The 20,482-nt window shown below is 40.7% G+C and overlaps 1 protein-coding gene across 7 annotated transcripts in view; it reads left to right on the top strand.

Moving 5' to 3' along the window:
• The first annotated feature begins 3,454 nt into the window (after positions 1-3,454).
• Positions 3,455-20,482, top strand: part of TAX1BP1 (Tax1 binding protein 1) — a 34,630-nt gene continuing 17,602 nt past the window's right edge. Inside the window, exons 1-9 of one of the 7 annotated variants that reach the window (XM_035128868.3) lie at positions 3,455-3,511; positions 5,132-5,236; positions 10,062-10,245; positions 13,492-13,594; positions 15,094-15,281; positions 16,667-16,825; positions 18,497-18,645; positions 18,727-18,817; positions 19,652-19,837. In XM_035128868.3, the coding sequence (XP_034984759.1) occupies positions 5,214-5,236; positions 10,062-10,245; positions 13,492-13,594; positions 15,094-15,281; positions 16,667-16,825; positions 18,497-18,645; positions 18,727-18,817; positions 19,652-19,837 (1,083 nt within the window). In that variant the 5' untranslated portion in view covers positions 3,455-3,511; positions 5,132-5,213. Of the gene's footprint in view, positions 3,578-3,616; positions 3,867-5,131; positions 5,237-10,061; positions 10,246-13,491; positions 13,595-15,093; positions 15,282-16,666; positions 16,826-18,496; positions 18,646-18,726; positions 18,818-19,651; positions 19,838-20,482 lie in introns of those variants that run through there. The other 6 variants (XM_088654148.1, XM_088654150.1, XM_035128869.2 and 3 more) reach the window with 6 other exon arrangements.

Genomic DNA, 20,482 nt, shown 5'->3' with positions numbered 1-20,482 from the left:
ACGTTCCCCCATGGACACCTGATCTTTACTACTGAATCGAAGCAAACATTTTTCAGATTGCTAAAGAGTGGGTTTTCCCAGGGAAAGTGATGGACACAAGGGCCAAAACCTATTGGATCCATGCCTAGAAAGTGAAGGACAAGTGGAAAACCACTTGGACCCATCCTTTCTAAGAACATGACAATCGGGAATCTGGCTGAGCCCCAAGTCCAAACCAGAGCAGACCCACTGAAACCTGTTACTCTTAACCATGAACTTCAGTGGGTAGGACTAGTAATGAATACCAACCATACAGAATGGAATTGCATGATACAGCTAGCTACAGAAAAACAGAAGAGTGTCCCACATTATTTTACACCAGAAAGTTCCCCGGGAACTTTGGGCTTGTTCGATCCAATGGAGTTAGAAAAAAAAACATTACTGAAGAAAAACCACGACCATAGTATTTGGTTTTAAGTTATCTGGATTTTTAAAAGTCCTGTTATACTTGCTCTGGGAGTTCAAGGTAACATCCAAAACATTTAGGGTTATTGGCTCTGATCTGTTGTTTTAACAGTTCCAGGATAATGAATGATTATTCAGAGTAATGACTCCCATCCACCTACGTTTCCACCTGGCCTGCTGTCACAGTCAATTTTCCTGCCTGTCTCTTCCAGTGTTAACAAGTAGATCTCTCGTTCTGCCTCACCATTTTCTGAATTCCATTTCACTGCTTTGAGGATGTCAAACTAACAGGTGCTGTCTGTTGATGAAGAGCTGGGGACCATAAAGAAGTCATTAACAAAATCCTTCCGACAAATACACATCCCAAACTAAACAACACACACTGTGGCAAAATAAATTTGTTTTCACATAAGGTTTCACATACTGGCCCTTAAAAGCTAGTGAAAACAAAGAATAAGAAAGGTTATGGAAAAGGCTCAAGCACCGTATCAGCAACTCAAAGACTGTCAATATCCTTAATATCTATAGTACAGGAGGTGGGGAACCTTACATCCAAGGGCCAAACCTGGCTCTTCAGGCATCTCTGTTTAGTTCTTGGAACTCTTTCCAGGTTACACCTTCTCTGAAGCCACATCCCTCACAAGTCCTACTTTTCCCCCTTGTTGAGTGAAAGGAGCGCCGACTTGGTGAGGATAGCCTGCAGAGAGGAGAAATCGCAGTGCAGGAAGCGAGGAAGTTAGGTACCGGTAGCACAGCCCGTAGGGTTGTCTCAAAGTACAGGTCTGCCCCAAGGTCTGCCATTGGGCCGACAGACTCATAATAATAATAATAATAATAATAATAATAATAATAATAATTTATACCCCGCCCATCTGGCTGGTTTTACCCAACCACTCTGGGGGCTCCCAATAAAATATTAAAACCATGATAAATACATCAATCATTAAAAACTCCCCTTCAGATGTTTTCTAAAAGTCAGGTACAGTAATACCTCGGGTTACGAACGTGATCCGTTCCGGATCGCAGTTCATAACCCGAATAGTTCGTAAACCGAACGTGATGTGCAGCGCCATTTCACGCATGCGCAAAGCGCAATTTTCGCGATTTTCACGCTTTGCGCATGTGCAGACCGCGCACGCGCGCAGCAAAAACACTTCCAGAGTTGCGCAGTTCGTAACCCGAACTGTTCGCAAACCAAGGTGTTCGTAACCCGAGGTACGACTGTAGTTGTTTATTTCCTTAACATCTGAAGGGAGGACATTCTGCAGGGTGGGCGCCACTACCGAGAAGGCCCTCTGCCTGGTTCCCTGTAACCTCACTTCTCACAATGAGGGCACCACCAGAAGGCCCTCAGAGCTGGACCTCAGTGTCCGGGCTGAACGATGGGGGTGGAGACGCTCCTTCAGGTATACTGAAGAGCTCGCTCACGACCCTGTGGGCCTGATATGGCCCCCGGAACCACCCCCTCAGGATGATTCTGCAAGCCGAGGATTGCAGCCCCCGCAGGAATCGCTAGCGCACTTGCACACCCTCCAAGTGTCCCTATTTTCCGGATTTACAAAGCCGTCCCCATTTCTTATTTCATCTCGGAATGTCTCGCTTTCCCTTAGGATGCCCCAGTTTTCATTAAAGAAAATGCAAACTTTTACCTTTCAATAAAAAAAGTTGCATCATTGAAAGCTCCGTCATTGTGTTTTTCTTTTAAGACAAAAGATGTTAATGTATGAGTTGTTTTTTCAAAACTAAAACTTCAGTAAAAGTAAAGGGACCCCTGACCATTAGGTACAGTCCTGACCGACTTTGGGGCTCCGGCACTCATCTCGTGTTATTGGTCAAGGGAGCTTCCAGGTCATGTGGCCAGCATGACAAAGCCGCTTCTGGCGAAGCAGAGCAACGCCGTTTACCTTCCCAGTGTAGCGGTACCTATTTACTTGCACTTTTGAGGTGCTTTCGAACTGCTAAGTTGACAGTAGCTGGGACCAAGCAATGGGAGCTCACTCCATCACAGGGATTCAAACTGCCAACCTTCTGATCGGCAAGCCCTAGGCTCTGTGGTTTAGACCACAGCGCCACCCGCGTCCCTTAAAACTTCAGTATACAGGTTATATTGCCATGCTGGGCTGGCACTTTGCGATAAATAAGTAGGTTGCAGTTTGGGCATTCGGTCTCTAAAAGGTTCGCCATCACTGGACTAGATGATCCTTGGGGATCCCTTCCAACTCTACAACTCTTACAGGTGAAACTCGGAAAATTAGAATATTGTCGAAAAGTGCATTTACAGTGGTACCTCTACTTACGAATTTAATGCGTTCCGAACACACATTTGTAAGTCGAAAAAATTTGTAAGTCGAATCCCATAGGAATGCATTGGGAGAAAAAAAATTTTAAGTCGAAGCAACCCTATCTAAACCGCATCCAAGATGGCGGACGGAGCTCCATTTGTAAGTAGAAAAATTTGTAAGTACTGTAGAGTTATTTGTAAGTAGAGGTACCACTGTATTTCAGTGACGCAACTTTAAAGGTGAAACCAATATATGAGATAGATGCATGACATGTAAAGGAAGGTATGTCAAGCCTTTATTTGTTGTACTAATTGTAATTATTTGTCGTTAGGTGGGACAATTATAAATGGAATGCAATTAAGGAAATGTAATAGTGATGTTTATTTTTGTATTATTGTAACTATTTGTTTTATTACTGTGGAATTTTATAAAGAAAGCATTTGTAAAAATTAAAATAAAAAATAATAAGTTGCATTAGTGAAATAAATGCACTTTTCGACGATACTGTACTCTAATTTCCCGAGTTTCACCTGCATATGAGCTAACTGGTCCTCCTGAACCCGCTCGGGGGGGCGGCGAGAGCTCGCTATCAGCCAGCCAGACTAACTAAAAGGATGACGCGGCAGGTGCGCACTGGGATTCGAGGCTGTTCACGTGTGAGGAGAGCGCGAGAGGAGCTCGGACGCGCGGAGACCGGAAGTGACGCGCGCGAAGGGGGTCGGGCTCTTGAGGCAGTAATGGCGGCCGTGCGTCTGTGTTGTTGAAGCCTCCAGCGTACCTGATAGGTGAGGGGCCTAGTCTTCCCCGAGTCCGCGGTGAACTCCCTTCCCGGCCGTGTTGCGCGTAAGGGGGTAAAGTTACTTGCTCTCGGTATTCTCCGTCACAGTGACACTCGCGGGGGCGGTCTCGTCCGTTGGTCCGCGTTACAGCGGAGCGAAGGCGAGGTTGCGTGTTTTGTGTGTGGGAGCGCGCGGTCGCCCTTGTGGAGGTGATTTAGGGGCGGGGTCCGTTGCTTACGGTGCGGGCGGTGGGCCGTAGGCTGCGGGGGCGAGTGTATCGCCGGCTGCAGCGCGACGGCGAGGATGTGGTCGTGTGAACGTGTCTGCGCCGGGTTCCAAGGTTACGCTGAGATAAGAGAGGGTAAGAGGACGAGGGAAGGTGGCGAATGCAGCGCCGCGCGGTTAGTTTGGGATGCGGTGCTTGTCCAAGAACCGCGTCGAATTTCCACTTTTGCTTAATCTGATGTCTGTAGCGGGTGTTACGTAAGCGTCGAGAAGCTTAAGGGAAGGAGCGCCGGCTTGGCGACGTTAGGCTTGCAGAGAGGGGAAATGGCAGCAGCGCAAGAAGTTTAGTAGGTGGACCTACTTGGGAGTTAGGTAGGGGGCAGCCCGTAGGGTTGTCTCGAAGTAATAGTGTTGCTGCGCAACTGGGGTTGAGGGTTGGGGGAAGGGCGTGTCAAGCGCTTTTGCATTCCTTTCCATCCTGCCTGCAGGTGAAATAGCTTTTAAAGAGGCAAAGGTCAGGTTAAATTCGCAATGCGATGGAGGCAATAATATGCAATTACCTCTATCAGGAAATAAAACCCTAGTGCGTTCTGCTTCTGTTTCTTAGCACTATTCTCTTGGCTCCAGTTCAGCTCCTCCCATCAGATCCGCTCATTGTGAGCTGTGTAAACAAGCGGCCTCTTAAGGTCCCGAACAGCTTTCGCTTTTGCCAGCTTTAACGTGCAGCTGCTTGCAAACTCCTGCGGGATTTTTGTATTTAACACATTAGTTTTGACTACTGTTTAATGACAGGTAGAAATATTGCTGCTCTAGATGACTTTTCCAGACAGAGTAGTCACCTTTGCTTGTTGGACTAGATTTTAAACTACGAGTTGCATGTGGTGGTGCAGGCATTTTATCTTTAAGGTAGAATTGCTACTGTGTATCACAGTGGTTGTTTACCCTTGGAGTAAGCAGCTATTGAAGTTTTTTTTAAAAAAAAATACTAATTCTTAGATAAATATTGACCTAAATGTTTGGGGCAATTTATTGCCCTATTTATTGCCTGGCGTGCTATGGTCCATGGGGTCACGAAGAGTCGGACATGACTAAACAACAACAACATTGCCTTTAGAAAGCTGGTCTTGAATGAGCTTGAAAAACATTCATTTTCAGTGTTCCTGTTTGTAATGGAAACAAAAAAAATTGTTTAGCTCTACTAGGTAGAACATAATAATCAATGGAGAACGGTGGTTCTTTAATAGGAAATATATAGAAAGTAGGTTGCACTGTTGATGCTGCTCTATTAAAGAGGACATCGAGTGCTTTAAACAGTAATTCTTAGGAAGATGGTCACAATCCACAGTGTGTGGAATACTATGGCAAATAAGTATTAATGCTGAGGCATACTATTCCCTCCAGACCAAAGTGACAATGATGAAGCTACCATTTCCAATTTAATATGCAAGCTTCTGAAGTATGCCAAAAAACTTCCTAAAGCTGGATGCTGCAAGAATTCTTCAAAAGGTACAAAAATGTTTCTTATTGAAGGCATGGTATTAAACCCTTGTTTGCAGATTGTTCTTAAGAGAATGAGAGAAATTATTTTGGCAATCAGGTTAGATTATTGCCTTGGGTTAGGGCCTCAAGTTTTACGAATATACTGGGATAAAAACACAATGGAGGTATTTCTGGAAATACAAAAACTAATTATAAACCATATCTTTAGCACAGAATTAAAACATGTTCAACTTTATAATGTCCTTTATAGGAAATTCTGATGATATTAAGAACAACATTCATAAAAAACTATTTTACCTGCCTTCTTTCTTACACTAGGATCTCATAAAACAAGTTTTATGGCATCAAAGAACAGATTTGTTGTAGTATACTATCACTGAACAGAACCCTCAAGCACATGAAACATAATCTCCATTTGAATTACACATGTGTTTGAAGAGAATTATCATTACCAAGGCCTAAAAGCCATAAAATGCAAAGGGTGTGCTATTCTTATTTAAATATTTTAATGAAACAGGATAATCACTGATCAGTCATAACAGTGAGTTAACAGAAGGTCCGTAGTTTTGTGATGCCAATACCTAGTTTTTCAATCCTGATGACTGAATCTTGTGACTATACTCTATTGTGCTTGATGTGACTGACTTCTGAGTATACTGGTACAGGATTTTGTTAATGTAGTGGAAGGGGGGAAATCTCCCCTAAAGTGGATTTGAGTCTTAGTCCAAATCTAGATTTGCTCCTGCAGATACATAACTTTATGAAACTCTGGGAATTTTTTGTGTCATTCCTCAGTGGAGTCTTGAGGATAGTGACCAGTAAAACATGGTGGAGAATTGCTTTTCAGCCTCTTGTATATGTAGACCAGTTAGTTGATGATAACCACGCTTCCTTTGTCAGTATGATTATGATGATTCAGATATGTTTTGGATGCTTTTTGTGGTGTCACATTCTGTGTAGCTGAGATTGTGGCAACAATACTGCCCGCTAATGATGTTTGCCTAGACATGGTGACAAACACAATCTGTTTTTGTGACTATCAGAAAGGAGTCTTATTTAAAAACTGTTTTTAAAATAAGCTTCCCATTACGTGTTGACTCAACTCAGGAGTGCTCATTACCTTAGTTACCTTGTGAACTTCATATTCTTGTACACAACAGTTGGCTAAGTTATGCAGTCTAATGTTCTTTATCCTACAGTTGCTAGCATAGATTAGCATCCACTTCACTCCTAAGTCATGCTTTTGTAATGTATAAATGTATATAATGTAATGTATAAACATGCTTTTGTAACTATGAATATTGGAAGAGATAACTTTGTAATGAGGTTTTCACTATAAATATTGGAAGAGATAACTTTGCATTAAGTCATTATGTGCATGTGTTGCAGACTCCAGTGCCTATAATGCCTAAAAATAGGCCTTGCTGGCTGGGGCTCATGAGAATTGCAGGCCAAAGTATCTGGAAGACATCACATTGGCTATGCCTGGATCAGAACAAATGTCGTCCTCATCCTGATATTGGCTACTCACCTGCCACCAAGAAGCTTACAATTAGAGTTAGAAAGTAAAACAGGTGTCTTCCCAGCAACTGGCATTCATTGGCAAGCTACCTTTGGGTCTAAACCAGGCATCCCCAAACTGCGGCCCTCCAGATGTTTTGGCCTACAACTCCCATGATCCCTAGCTAACAGGACCAGTGGTCGGGAAAGATGGGAATTGTAGTCCAAAACATCTGGAGGGCCGAAGTCTGGGGATGCCTGGTCTAGACTGATGAAAGTTTGGAAAGCAGTTAAACAACATTGGAATGACCACAGGTTTCCCACCCCCAAAAACACTGAGCCTTGGGCTTGCCAATTGGAAGGTTGGCGGTTCAAATCCCCGTGACGGGGTGAGCGCCTGTTGCTCAGTCCCAGCTCCTGCCAACCTAGCAGTTCAAAAGCATGTCAAAGTGCAAGTAGATAAATAGGTACCGCTCCGATGGGAAGGTAAACAGTGTTTCCATGCGCTGCTCTGGTTTTGCCAGAAGCAGCTTAGTCATGCTGGCCACATGACCTGGAAAAAACTGTCTGCGGACAAACGTTGGCTCCCTCGGCCAGTAAAGCGAGATGAGCGCTGCAACCCCAAAATCGTTTGCGACTGTACTTAACTGTCGGGTCCTTTACCTTTACTAGTGGTCAAGACCGCATTCTTTGACAGCAAATTCTATCATGCAGTGATGTGGCAGTATCTTTTGTGGAAACTTTATTGATTTCATCAGTTTGTTAGTAATAATGAATGGATGCCAATTGCAAATATAATATTAGATAAGTTTGGTAGTTTCAAAGTGTTTATCTTTGTTTACTAAATACAAATAATATAAATGTTCTCAAGGTCAGTGGAGCATTTTGCAATGCAAACTACCCTGTGCAAAATTTGCATAGGATTCCCCCCCCCATTTGAACCTTTCCCACAAAATCCACATCAGTGTTCTAGTGTTAGGAAATGCATCTGGCTGTTCAGGGCCATCTTAAGCACCTCTGGCGCCGTGGTGCGACGGATCCCTCCGGCGGCCCCCCCCCGCCCCGTTTCCCAGCGTGATGGGCGGGCAGGCTGCGCGGAAGAGCGGCTGAGCAGGATTTTACAGGGGCTTAGATTAGCTGACCCCCGGATCCCTTCCAACTCTGCAATTCTATTATTCTGTCTGTCCTGAATCTACTGCCAGTTAATTTTATTGATAGACCAGAGCACTAAGAGGCAGAAAATATTGTCTCTTCTTACCCATGCATACATTTTAAAAATCTTGTATTTTTTTAGTTCAGTATAAAATAGTTCAGCTTTTTCTCTTAAGAAAATGGTTCCAATCACTTGATAATTTTGGCTATCATGTTATTTATCTCCTCAAGGTGGCATGACCAAATGTGAAGTTGCACAATCAATTTATATGAGGCATTTATGTATAGACAGGCTTAATTTTAACCCCTTTTCTTGTAATAGCTAGCATGGGAATTTCTTTCTTCTGTGCTGCAGAGAGAGCTGATGTTTTCAGTAAGCTATTGTGACCCAAATATCTCTTTACTAATTAGTCACTGCCAGTTCATACTTTGTGAACTTGGCATTTTTTTTTGCTCCAGTATGCATTATGCTTATTTTGCTTTAACATTTTTGCCATGTTGTGGGTCTGTTCACCTAATTTACAGATAGCTTTTTGGAACTCTTTACAGGCTGCTTTTACCTTCCTGAATAATTGGATGCCATTTGCTAATTGGCACTTTATCTGTTTAGTTTTAACTTCAGATCATTTTTGACAGGCCAGGGGAAGCTGCAGCAATGATGGAAGTTACAGTACAACATCTTGAGTGCTGCACATTCCCCATCCCTGACGGATAAACACAAGGAAACATGGTGTTAGAAAAAGGATGCTGGACTGGAAATTCCAGTATTCATGCTATATCCATCTTAAAGAGGCCAACTTTGGGACTGCAGAACCTTAATGGTGCTGTTTAAATGTATTATTAGCCTGACAGATTCTGGAAGGCATGCAATGAATATGGTATTTTGGACCAGACAGGAGGTTTGCCTGGAAATAATAGGATTTACTGCAGTCCTGTTACGGTCACTTCACTTCTTGGTGAGATTTAGATTGATACTGGCAGTTTTCCTCTGCAGGGATGGTGGATCCATTAAGTTGGTCTGCTTTTGGAGACACATGGAATCCAATAATATTCCTGAATGCTTTTGAGGAATTTCAAGCTGATGTGACTAGCACTCTCTTTTTAGTCTCTGGTGTCATTTTGAAATTGTTGCCTCTCAGGCGTTGCAGAGGTGTTTGGTTCCTTGGTTTACCTTGAAACAAATGGGGAGACAAGTTGGTCCATAGATGGTGTAAGTGTCTCAAGTATGAGTCTGTTGACTCAGGAATAGTGCATCAAGGAGGTGGTGTCTGCTTGTGAGAGGGTGTTTCTATGCCTTAAGAAGCTCACTTGGAAACCTGATGATTTGTAATGACTATAGGCAGTGGTCAATTACATTCCATAAGCCTGCCCAATTCCACCCCTTTTTGTGAACCTTTAAAGTCATTTATATGTTTGACACAATGCATGCGTGTGTGATTGTGAAATTTCAGATACGCCTAAAACGGTTGCCTATATTGCCCAGCTGTAAATATCCTCTTTTCAGAAAGGTGGTGGCAGTTCAGCTCCAGCCACTTCTGGATGAAATGGATTATCGAGATCTTGTTGAATTCCAATTCACATCAGTCCCACCTGGCATGCCAGTAGGCAGGATGATGGACGTTGGAGTCCAAAAATCTGGAGGGTACCAGGTTGGGGGGAAAGCATTGGCAGCCCTGATAGATGACTTTCATGGGAGAGAAGCAGGGGAGTGTGACCCTGCTTTAGATATGTAATATATGTTTAGATCCTCTTAGCATGTCGTGTGGATAAAGCTAATTTAGTGGATGGATGTGTGAGGCACTCTCATCCTGCCAACCCAGTGGTTAGGTACTGTGTGTTACTGTAAAGGAGTCTTTAAAATGGGAATGAGAATACCACAAACAAATTAGCCATCTTTTTCTTGTTTAAGTTTTTTCCCTAAGTTTTATATTTTAAATAACTTTTGGGATTGTGTTCTATTTTTAGGGTGCTGTGGTTTTTTGTTTCGCATTTTTCTTACATTTTTTGCCTATTGGCTTTAATTTATATTTGCATGCTTGACTCAAATTTATTCATACTTTTGCATGCTACCCTGCAATCTTCTATGAAGGGTGTTTAAGAAATTTAGGTTGTCTGTACCTTTAAAACTTGGAATCATACAAATTAATGTTTTAATAGGAATTTTAACATTATTTTACAGAGAAACCATGTCATCCTTTCAAGAAGTTTCGTCTTCAAACAGTGCCCTGCAGACTTCAAATTTTGCACATGTCATCTTTCAGAATGTAGCAAAAAGTTACCTGCCAAATGTGCACCTTGAGTGCCATTACACTCTGACTCCCTATATACGCCCTCACCAAAAGGATTGGGTTGGTATTTTCAAGGTAAGCAAGTTTGTAGCATGTTTTACTATCTGATAAGGTTTCACTTCTGTTAATTAGAAGATACACATGAAAATGGAATAAAATGGTTGGGAATGTGTTTTGCTTTAAAAATATAAATTAGTTTATGGCAACATAATCATAGCTGAATTCCTGCTGCTTTTGAGGCCATATCACCATTTGTGCTCTGGGAAGGTACCAATAAATTACTTACACCTCCCGCTAAAGTGGAACCATGTACCCTCTCCCTTACAATTTAATCTACATAATTCAATCACAGAATAGGAACCTGTTCACTTTGTAGAGATTTTCTCTGCTCTTCATCCCACCATCTGAGTTGTGTTTGATTGGGATGCAGAGAAAGACATTCCCTTTGGCCATACCTAGAGGCTCATTTCTCTGATTGCCTTCAGCTTTTGTGAATGTTTCTTTCTTTCCTGTAGGTATTTGGTTCGTTGCTATTTTACCTACTGCTTCTTTTGTTCTTTATATTATTTTAATGTTTTGATTGTATTTTTAATAGAAGATGTTTTAAAATATCAGGTGCTTTATAATGACTCAATAAAGGCTAATCATTTTTGCTATACATATTTATGAAAGCAAATTTCTCCTACTAGCTGTACTCTTCAATTTAAACATTCTTCTCTTTTTGTTGTGATTTTACTCTTTTCTATACCTTTACTAAAATAATTTTCCTGTGCATGTTTACTTGGAAGTGAGTTGTGCTGTGTTCAGTGATCATAGTTGGAAAGAAATCTAATGATCATACACATACTGTATTGAGAGAAGCCAGTATTGTAAATAAGATTTCATGTTAACCTCTTTGAGTTATAGAATGCCTTACTGTACCTGAGAATTGATGAGGCAAGAAAATGCAAACAGTGGTATACAAGATATAGGAAAAAAGTGGAACTTAGAAATTAATACGTTGTGCATAGCCTTTGTGGAGTATGCAGTTTGTGAAATTCTTTCAGCCTGATCTTCCAGTCTCATACCAGTGTTGGAGCAAATGTCAGTGTTGCACAAGAAGTTGGTGGTTTGCATGCTCTTATCTGAGATTCACAGATATGGAAAAAGGTTGCACAATGTTTGTTGCATTAGGGTCAAGGGGTCAACATGGAGGAAAGCTGGGTCAAGGAATGTATATTTACAACTCCAAACCCCCTATGAAGGCTTCATATTAACCTTGGCACACAGCAGAATTTGAATCTTAGACTGGGTTTGCTAAGCTTGCTTATGCACTGGCTCAGAACAATTAATGCAGTCTGAATTAGCATCTTGGTTTTGCTAGTTCTTGCTGTTGTCAGCACTGTAATATAGGTTCCCATGGCAGACATGCAACTTTCTGCTCACTTCCTGATGGTGGTTCAGCAAGTCTCGAAGTGGGGCGCTGTATAATAAGTTTCCATATACCTAAAAACCAGTTAAATTAACGCTGGAGGATTATTGATTGGTTGTACAGTAAGTGCACACAAAGTTCTTCCCTCCCTTTCCTGTTTAAGCATTCAAACTGTGGCATTGTAAGTATAAAAATTACTTGCAAGTAAGTTCCAGTTAAAGACCCACCTTGCTGCTTGGCAAAGCCAAGACATGCTGAAGACTATCCCCATGAGAAGGCCTACTTGCTAGGAATGATTGTGGTCTGCCATTCATAGAATCATAGAGTTGGAAGAGACCACAAGGGCCATCCAGTCCAACCCCCTGCCAAGCAGGAAACACCATCAAAGCATTCCCGACATATGGCTGTCAAGCCTCTGCTTAAAGACCTCCAAAGAAGGAGACTCCACCATAATCCTTGACAGCAAATTCCACTGTTGAACAGCTCTTACTGTCAGGAAGTTCTTCCTAATGTTTAGGTGGAATCTTCTTTCTTGTAGTTTGAATCCATTGCTCCGTGTCCACTTCTCTGGAGTAGCAGAAAACAACCTTTCTCCCTCCTCTATATGACATCCTTTTATATATTTGAACATGGCTATCATATCACCCCTTAACCTTCTCTTCTCCAGGCTAAGCATACCCAGCTCCCTAAGCTGTTCCTCATAAGGCATCATTTCCAGGCCCTTGACCATTTTGGTTGCCCTCCTCTGGACACGTTCCAGCTTGTCAGTATCCTTCTTGAACTGCAGCGCCCAGAACTGGACACAGTACTCCAGTACTTTGAGAGCTAGCATACTGTAGTGGCTTGTGTCAGGCTCATATCTCCATTAAGCCATAAAGTTTCCTGGGTGAGTTTGGGCCAGTTGCAACCACCCCAGCTTACTGGGGTGTGGTGAATATAAAATGGGGGAGGGAACCATGCTTGTTTTCTTGAGCTACTTGGAGGGAAGTGAAGGATAGAAAAGTAGTAATGTCAGACTGGAACTTCTCATGTCCCCTCCTTGCTGGTAGATCCACTTGTAGTAGATCTGTGTTGGTCTTCAAATAGCAGACTTTTAGGAAGTCAAACTATTCACAAGGGAGTGTCTTTCAAATGAAGCACTCATTTACCAGCAATGAAACCTGAAAATGGCCCTGCTGCCAGCCAGTTTTAAAGTTAACAGTGTAGTGGCTGCCTGACTATTGTTAACTCCTACACTAATGTAAGTAGGATAAATGTCCACTTGTTAACTTTTAGTATCTGGGCTTAGTGCAGTTAGTTTATATCCTGGTGCAGGTGGCAGAAGTCTTTCTTTACCAACTTCCTGATCAAATATCCTTTTATAACAAAGGGAAATGGTGGGGTAGGGTGAAAAAACAAACTGAATGCAAGGGTAGGATACAATTGGAGTGAAATCTATGATGAAATTATTCTACAGGTAATAGTTTTAATGTTTATCCTCACTGTAGAACAAGCAAAAAGATTTTGGGGGAGGGAGTAAGATTAGGTATCAAAATAGCTGCTGCCAAATGGTCTCTGTAGCCTGCATAAGTGAAGGGAAAGCTTTGAAGCTACTGCAGAAACTATTCCTACTTTATGAAGAGTCTCAAAGATGTGAAGACGCATTATGGAGGGTTCAGTGTGTCTCATGGCCCCCCTTTTTGTGCCTAAGACCATATTGCAACATTATCAGTCGCTAAATTATAGAGAAACTGCAGTGTTGAGACAATTATACAGTGTTGAGACAAAACTACATTAAGCATATAAATATGCACAGCAGTGGTTAATTGGATTTTTAAATGCATACAGTACTTTTCTTGGATGATCTGAAAGTTAATTTTAGAATTGCGCATACAGTAATTATATTGTGATAAGGCTGCTTTTTCCTTTAGGTTGGTTGGAGTACTGCACGAGATTATTACACATTTCTTTGGTCACCTATGCCTGACAACTATGTGGAAGGATCAACAATTAACTCTGTGCTGTCTTTTCAAGGTAAATTTTAAATTGGTTCTATGTCTGCTTAGGTTTTATTGCTTATTTAGAACTTTGAAAACATCCATATATTTTGTGATAAATTATACCATTTCCATTGACTTATTTATTTAGTACAGCTTTGATTCAAACCTTTGGGCACATAAACATTATAGTTAGATGCTCTGGGTAAGTGGATCTATGCTATTCCTTGTGTTTAATTGGAGTACCCTTCAGTGTTCTTCACCATTAACCCATGTGCTAAAGATGTCTTAGCCTCTTAACAATTTGGGATAGAGCTCAATGATAAGTGATGGGATCTATACTTCCTGGCTTTTCTGAGAAATCTGTTGGAGTTCCTTTCATGCCTGCTCTTAATTAATATTTATATTATATTATTATATTATATTATATTATGTTATATTATACCCCGCCTATCTGGCTGGGTTTCCCCAGCCACTTCCAACCCGGCTTCCAACAAAATAATAAAATACAATAGTCTGTTAAACATTAAAAGCTTCCCTAAAAAGGGCTGCCTTCAGATGTCTTCTAAAAGTCTGCAATGTATGCTACAGAATGTATAACCTGCTGCATCCCCAGGTCCTATATACAAGCAAATGGGGAGTATCGCCTACAGAGGCTCCACTCAACTGTTTCATTCTCCAGGACCTTGCATGAGTCACCTTGGTCATTCCATCTACTGGGTCTTCTATTCTTCTTCTCCAGAAGGCATTGCTATCAAAAGGGGGATTGCCTTTCTTTTATTGGGGTGCTAGCTGGTGAAGAGGTTGGGAGCTGCAGGCAAAGGTTCTGGACCCAGTATAGCCTGTAATGTAGGGTCATATTTATTCAGTTCCCAAAGGATGCATGAGGACTCTCCCTTTTGGATATAGGTGGGGTGGGTGAGTGACCAGTTCTTTTTCCATCTGTTGTACTGTAGATGGAGGGGTCTTAATATCATGTGAGCCATACTCTTGAGCTTGGAGTCAAGTGGGAGGCACTACCCCCTTCCCTCTAAATCAGCAGAATGTTCCACCCACAAGAGGAGTGTGAAGCCATAAAACATGGAGGGGCACATCCTGTCTTGACTTACAGCTGACCAGCGCCACCCAAACAATCACTTGGTGTTACTAATTCCCAACTGGTCTGGCTAAATGAATCTATAAGTAGATCAGCCCATGTGTATTCTTTGCAGCTCTATCTCCTCAGGTGATCATGCATGTGAGAAATGCTGACCCAAGAGGACATTAGATCTCCATGGCCAAGGAAAGTGAGGCAAGTGGCAGCTACCTGCAGTCCTAATGCCCATCACTGCTCTCCTGTTGGTGTATTTTAGTCTCTCTTATACTGTCTTAACAAAGCAGGACTTTCCCATTCAAAGGAATGAAAACAACTTGAAATTCAGGGTGGGAACTTCCTCATCCTGTATACAGTTTGTTTGTCTGGCTCTGAAGGACAGGAGTCTGTCCCTGTGCTAAGTGCCTCCCTGAATTTGGTCTTTAAATTTTGTTTTTCATTAGGATACTACCTTCCGAATGATGATGGTGAATTTTACCAGTTCTGCTATGTAACACATAAGGGTGAGATCCGTGGAGCAAGCACTCCGTTTCAATTTCGAACTTCATCTCCGGTTGAAGAATTGTTGACAATGGAAGATGAAGGGAATTCAGACATGTTGGTGGTGACCACAAAGGCTGGACTTCTTGAGGTTTGAATTGGCAAATTCTAATATCTGTTTACTTAGCTATACAGCGTAGAACTGAACTTTCGTCAAGTTAGAAGTAAAGGGTGGTATCCATACTTGGAATAGACCCATTAAGATGAATGGACGTGAATCATGTAGGTCCATTCATTTCAGTGGGTATACTCCAAGTATAACTTAGTGCAGTATGACATTTTGTAAAAATGAATACTTTGACAGTAGCTACCTTAACATACACAGGTGTTTCTCAGCTGGGAGCAAATGCTTGTGGAGACACTAGAAAATTTTAGATTAATGGATATTTTCTACATTGTCTGCAGCTGTGTGTATGTTCACTTGTATGTGCAGACGCACTGACTTACGTATGAACTTCTCCACTTTAAATCAGTAGTCTAAAAAGCACGTCAGAGCTCAAAAGAGTAGGTTGCAAAGCTTCTGTGAGGAAGGAAGATGCGTATTGTGATGTGACAGGGTCACTAGGAACAATCAGCAGAGGAGAGAAAGGGTTGAGAGACTTCACTATTATTCATGCCAGTTTGTGGCATGATGCAAGGATAAGGATCACATAGGGATGCTCTCTGTTGCAAACCTTTGTGCTCATTGAACTTGTGAACGATTCCCAACAGAATAGAGATGGCATATTAGGATAGGTGGAGCTTGGCATACCGTGCCAATATCCTCCAGCATGATTGCTTCCATGGGAATGCGGTTGAGATTCCTGCATTGCAGGGGGGGTTGGACTAGATGACCCTTGGGGTACCTTCCAACTTTATGATTATGTGGTGAAGTCCTCAAGAGGGCTTAAGTTCCTAAAAGATCCAATGATGCTCGTTTCTAGAGTTCTGGTGATTGCATATAGTTGAGAGATACAAATAAACTATTACAAATCACAGATGTTAGCTACTTCTTGTAACTATAAATAATAAACGGCGTTTCCATGTGCTCTGGCTTCCATCGCGGTGTTCCGTTGTGCCAAAAGCGGTTTAGTCATGCTGGTCACATGACCTGGAAAGCTGTTTGCGGACAAACGTCGGTTCCCTCAGCCTGAAGCGAAATGAGCGCTGCACCCCATGGTTGCCTTTGACTGGACTTAACCACCCAGGAGTCCTTCACATTTTACCTTTTTAAATAATAATAATAATAATAATAATAATAATAATAATAATAGTGATCTGTGCTATTAACCTGACATAAAATTTCAGCGTTAATTTACGATTAATGTGTGATAAGGCGGGTGGTCAGATATTAAAATAAATATTGGAACTGTTCTTTTGGTTTTGCGTACTTCATTTATGCAGTTTGAAAGAAATTATACTTACAGATTTGTAATGTTATGGTGCTATTGAGGTAAGAACTACAGTACCATGTAAGATGGGATTATGTCATTTTAGTTCCAAATAGAAAAAACTATGAAAGAAAAAGAAGAACTATTAAAGGTGACTGCTTCACTTGAAAAGGAAACCCTGCAGCTTAGAGATCAAGTTGAAAGACTGGAAAAAGAACTGAACCGTGAAAAGGAAAGATGTGATCAGCTTGAAGCGCAAGAAAAGGTAACTCCTATAGTTCAAAAAAGCTTAAAAGAATCGTACATTTTCAAAGTCAGATTAAAACTTTAAAAAAAATTAAAAGACGTCAGAGTCCAGGATAGAGGATGCACAATATTATTTGAAAGTTTTTTAGCGATGGATATGCTTTCCAGAATGTATGTTGGTGTAACATAAATACCTACTCTTTTGATAGCTTTTAATATTGCTGTGTCTTGATAACTTGGTAGAACTTTTCAAAAAGTTTTGATTCAGGCTGTTTTCACCTAGGACTAACTCAATGGAAGACCAAAACACATTTTTTTAAAATTATAATATCTAGTTTAAGTCGTATGAGGGAGCAGTTTTCAAAATGTTTCCATTGTCTTGCACAGCACAAGCTTGTTTAATATAACAAACAAATGATATGTTGTATTAAGCCAGGTAATGCCCACACTGCAGTGCAGCCTTGTACAGTCATTTGTCTCCCTCTCGTGACAAACTAATACTAGGATCCTGGGTTAGACTTAAATATTATGTTAGTGTCTACTCTTAGCTCCCTTATGTATAATTTTGGTATATGGTAAATCAGTTAACATGTCTCTTTGTTGACCCTCTAAACATTTGAAAAATGTTTCCATATGTATAGACTAAATAAAGAGTACTGGCAGATTCATTGGTTTCATATTTTTTCTTTTTCAGCAGGTTAATAAAAATCATGGTTTTATGGCTTTCTTTTCTTTTTCTTTGCTGTTCTAGTCTTCTATTAATCTTAAAAGGGTGTGAAAATAAATGTATATTTATTTTCTACAACTCTTTTAAAGTTACTAAAATGTGGAAGATACATTTCAGTGCCCGTTTATTTGCAGTTCCTTTGGTTACAAAATGATAGGGAGAATTTTGTTCCTTTGGTAGTTGCAGAAGCTCAGTTTAGACTTAAGTCAGGCATCCCCAAACTTTGGCCCTCCAGATGTTTTGGACTACAATTCCCATCTTCCCTGACCACTGGTCCTGTTAGCTAGGAATCATGGGAGTTGTAGGCCAAAACATCTGGAGGGCCGCAGTTTGGGGATGCCTGACTTAAGTAAAACACTATATAGCGTTGTACCCAACGAAATCATTCAGCTGACAGTAAGGCATCCATCAGCGGCATGGGGTGGGAAGCAATGTTAGTCTCACCCTCACTCCACCAACACACACACACACACACTTTTCTTAATCCCCCCAAAGGGTTGAGGGGATCCTCTAGAACAGATTTGGGGGTGGGAGGCTCAGAGGCTGCATGGTTGGTATCCAGTCATGGTAGTTATTCTCCTGACAGGAAGCTCATTCTTAGTGTGGTGCAGCAACTACATCCACTTGTTTCCCTACACTTTCAAAATGTGTTTTTTCAACCTCTAGGGCAGCAGCTGTTTTTGTTAGATTTTGAAGAGTTAAGCTTCTGCATTGCATTGCAGAATTGTTAGGCAACTCAACCTGTGCTAATGTTGCATTGGATCCTGCCATTTGAACTGCGGGAATATAATCATGGTGGAGGTACTATGTGGTTTCTTGGTACAAATTGCTTAGACCTCATGAACCCTCCATGGAAGTTACACTCTTTCTGATTTCCTCACTGATAGCAATATTAGTTTTTATTTTCCTTTAGAATTGTATACCCAAAATGTTCTTTGACAAATGCCCTATTGCTTTTGCAAGGATAATGTCAAAACTGCAGAAACTCTTAAAACTGAAAATGAAGAACTCAAGAAAAAGCAGGATGAGGCTACTTCCAAAGTTCTGCAGCTTGAAGAAGACATCATGACCGTTACTCAGAAAGCTATTGCAAAAGAAACTGAGTTAGACAGGTATCCATCTAATTTAATCCTAATTTAATCCTGATATTTAAAGAGAACCAAATACATAAGGATGTTTTACTTTGTTCATAGCTTGAAAGATAAACTCAAGAAAGTAGCCATTGAAAAGGAACAACTTGAATGCCAGTTGAAGACTGAGAAGGATGAAAAGGAACTCTACAAGGTAAATTTTTCCTTGTCTGATAGATAGCTGAGAACTAGAATTCATGCATTTTTCAGTAGAAAGATATGGTAAAATAAAGGTCCTGTACTGTGTCCTGTGTCCTGTGTCCTGTACTATGTACTGTGTGTGTGTGTGTGTGTTTCTGTTTGATGAAGTTAATTTTCATAGACCAGCAACACAGACAGTCTGACAAAGATTTTATTATTATTATCATTTATTAAATTTGTATACTGCCTTCATCCATAGATCACAGGGCAGTTGCAGCATAGCATTACTGGAATGTCTGTTGCTGTTTCCCAGGTTCATACTTACTTCATAATAAGTCTTCCATAAAAGCAAAATAGAACACTCGCTTAAAGGTTAATAAAAGAGAAACAAGAGTTTATAGCTACAAAAGAGAAGTTCAGCTTCTCTTTTGTACGAATGCCTGGTCAAATCTGTGTTGAACATGCTATTCACGATCTGAAAAATGCACCAGTTTCTAGCTACCTACCCCAAATAGACTTTATAGAGCTGTTCACTCATGGAAGGAACATCACTTCTGATGAAACTTCTTATGTTTTCACAAAGACCTGAGTATCAGCTTTATAAATATATTTGAAAAGTGTCTGTTAGAACTATTTCATTTTAGATACCATTTCAGACATAACTTTAAAAAAGACCTTAAAACCGTTAACCAAGCCAATGAAAAAAAATAGGAATTCATCATCATGATAGCAACTATATTAAAATATTTCCCCATCTGTCTCTTTTGGGGGGGCTGTTTGGATAAAACATGATTGGTAAGGATGGAAGGTGGTTCTAGCATTACATATGGTTTGTAACTATAATTAGATACATTTGAAGAACACAGAAATTGAAAACACCAAACTTGCATCAGAAGTTCAGACGCTAAAGAATTTGGATGGAAACAAAGAAAACCTTATAGCCTATTACAAAGAGGAAGTTGGCAGATTACAACTGTGTATGGCTGAAAAAGAAAAACTGAAGAGAGCTTTCTTGCTTACTTCATCAAACAAGGTAATGGGGGTACTTTGGTAACATATTAATGTTTATGATTGAATTACTTCCACTTTTCATTCTGTGCAGTGCATATCCCAGTTAACCCTTATCTGCAGCATAGTCATTGGGTAAATGGATTAATTCTCTAAAGGAGGGGTTGATTTTCTGTTTGAATTGTTATTGTGGCTTCACATAAGACTTGTTGTCTGTGTTCATGTTTCAGAATTAAAGGCAATTGCCCATTTGTGGCATGTTTTCCCTTTAGATATTGCACACCTCTGTCTTGTTAAATAGCTTATGTTATGCTGATAATCAGAAGTATTCCTTTCGTATACTTTTGTTTACCAACATCTTCGTTATAATATTTGCAAAATACCACTCTTCTGCAGGAAACAGAATCATGATATTAATATGACTAGCAGGCTAGATATGAGTATCAAGGTTTGTATTGTTCAGGAATGGAGAAAAAAAGGAAGCCAAGTGAAATTATTAGGAAGGTTTCATCAATGTTATATAAAGAACTGATGAGAAATATGGGTCAGTAGCCCTGTCCATACTGCTTAGTGGGAAGTTGTACTGATGGCTTTCCCCCTAAAAGTAGTGCAGAGATATGTTTTGGGTGTCTTCCATTTGAAGATGACAGAGACACAAATCTTGAATCTC

The sequence above is a fragment of the Zootoca vivipara genome, chromosome 11 (assembly GCF_965207765.1).
Source record: "Zootoca vivipara chromosome 11, rZooViv2.hap1.1, whole genome shotgun sequence".
NCBI classification, from domain to species: Eukaryota; Metazoa; Chordata; class Lepidosauria; order Squamata; family Lacertidae; genus Zootoca; species Zootoca vivipara.
Note: the sequence above shows the minus strand (reverse complement) of the source record. Positions and strands in the feature narration are given on the sequence as shown.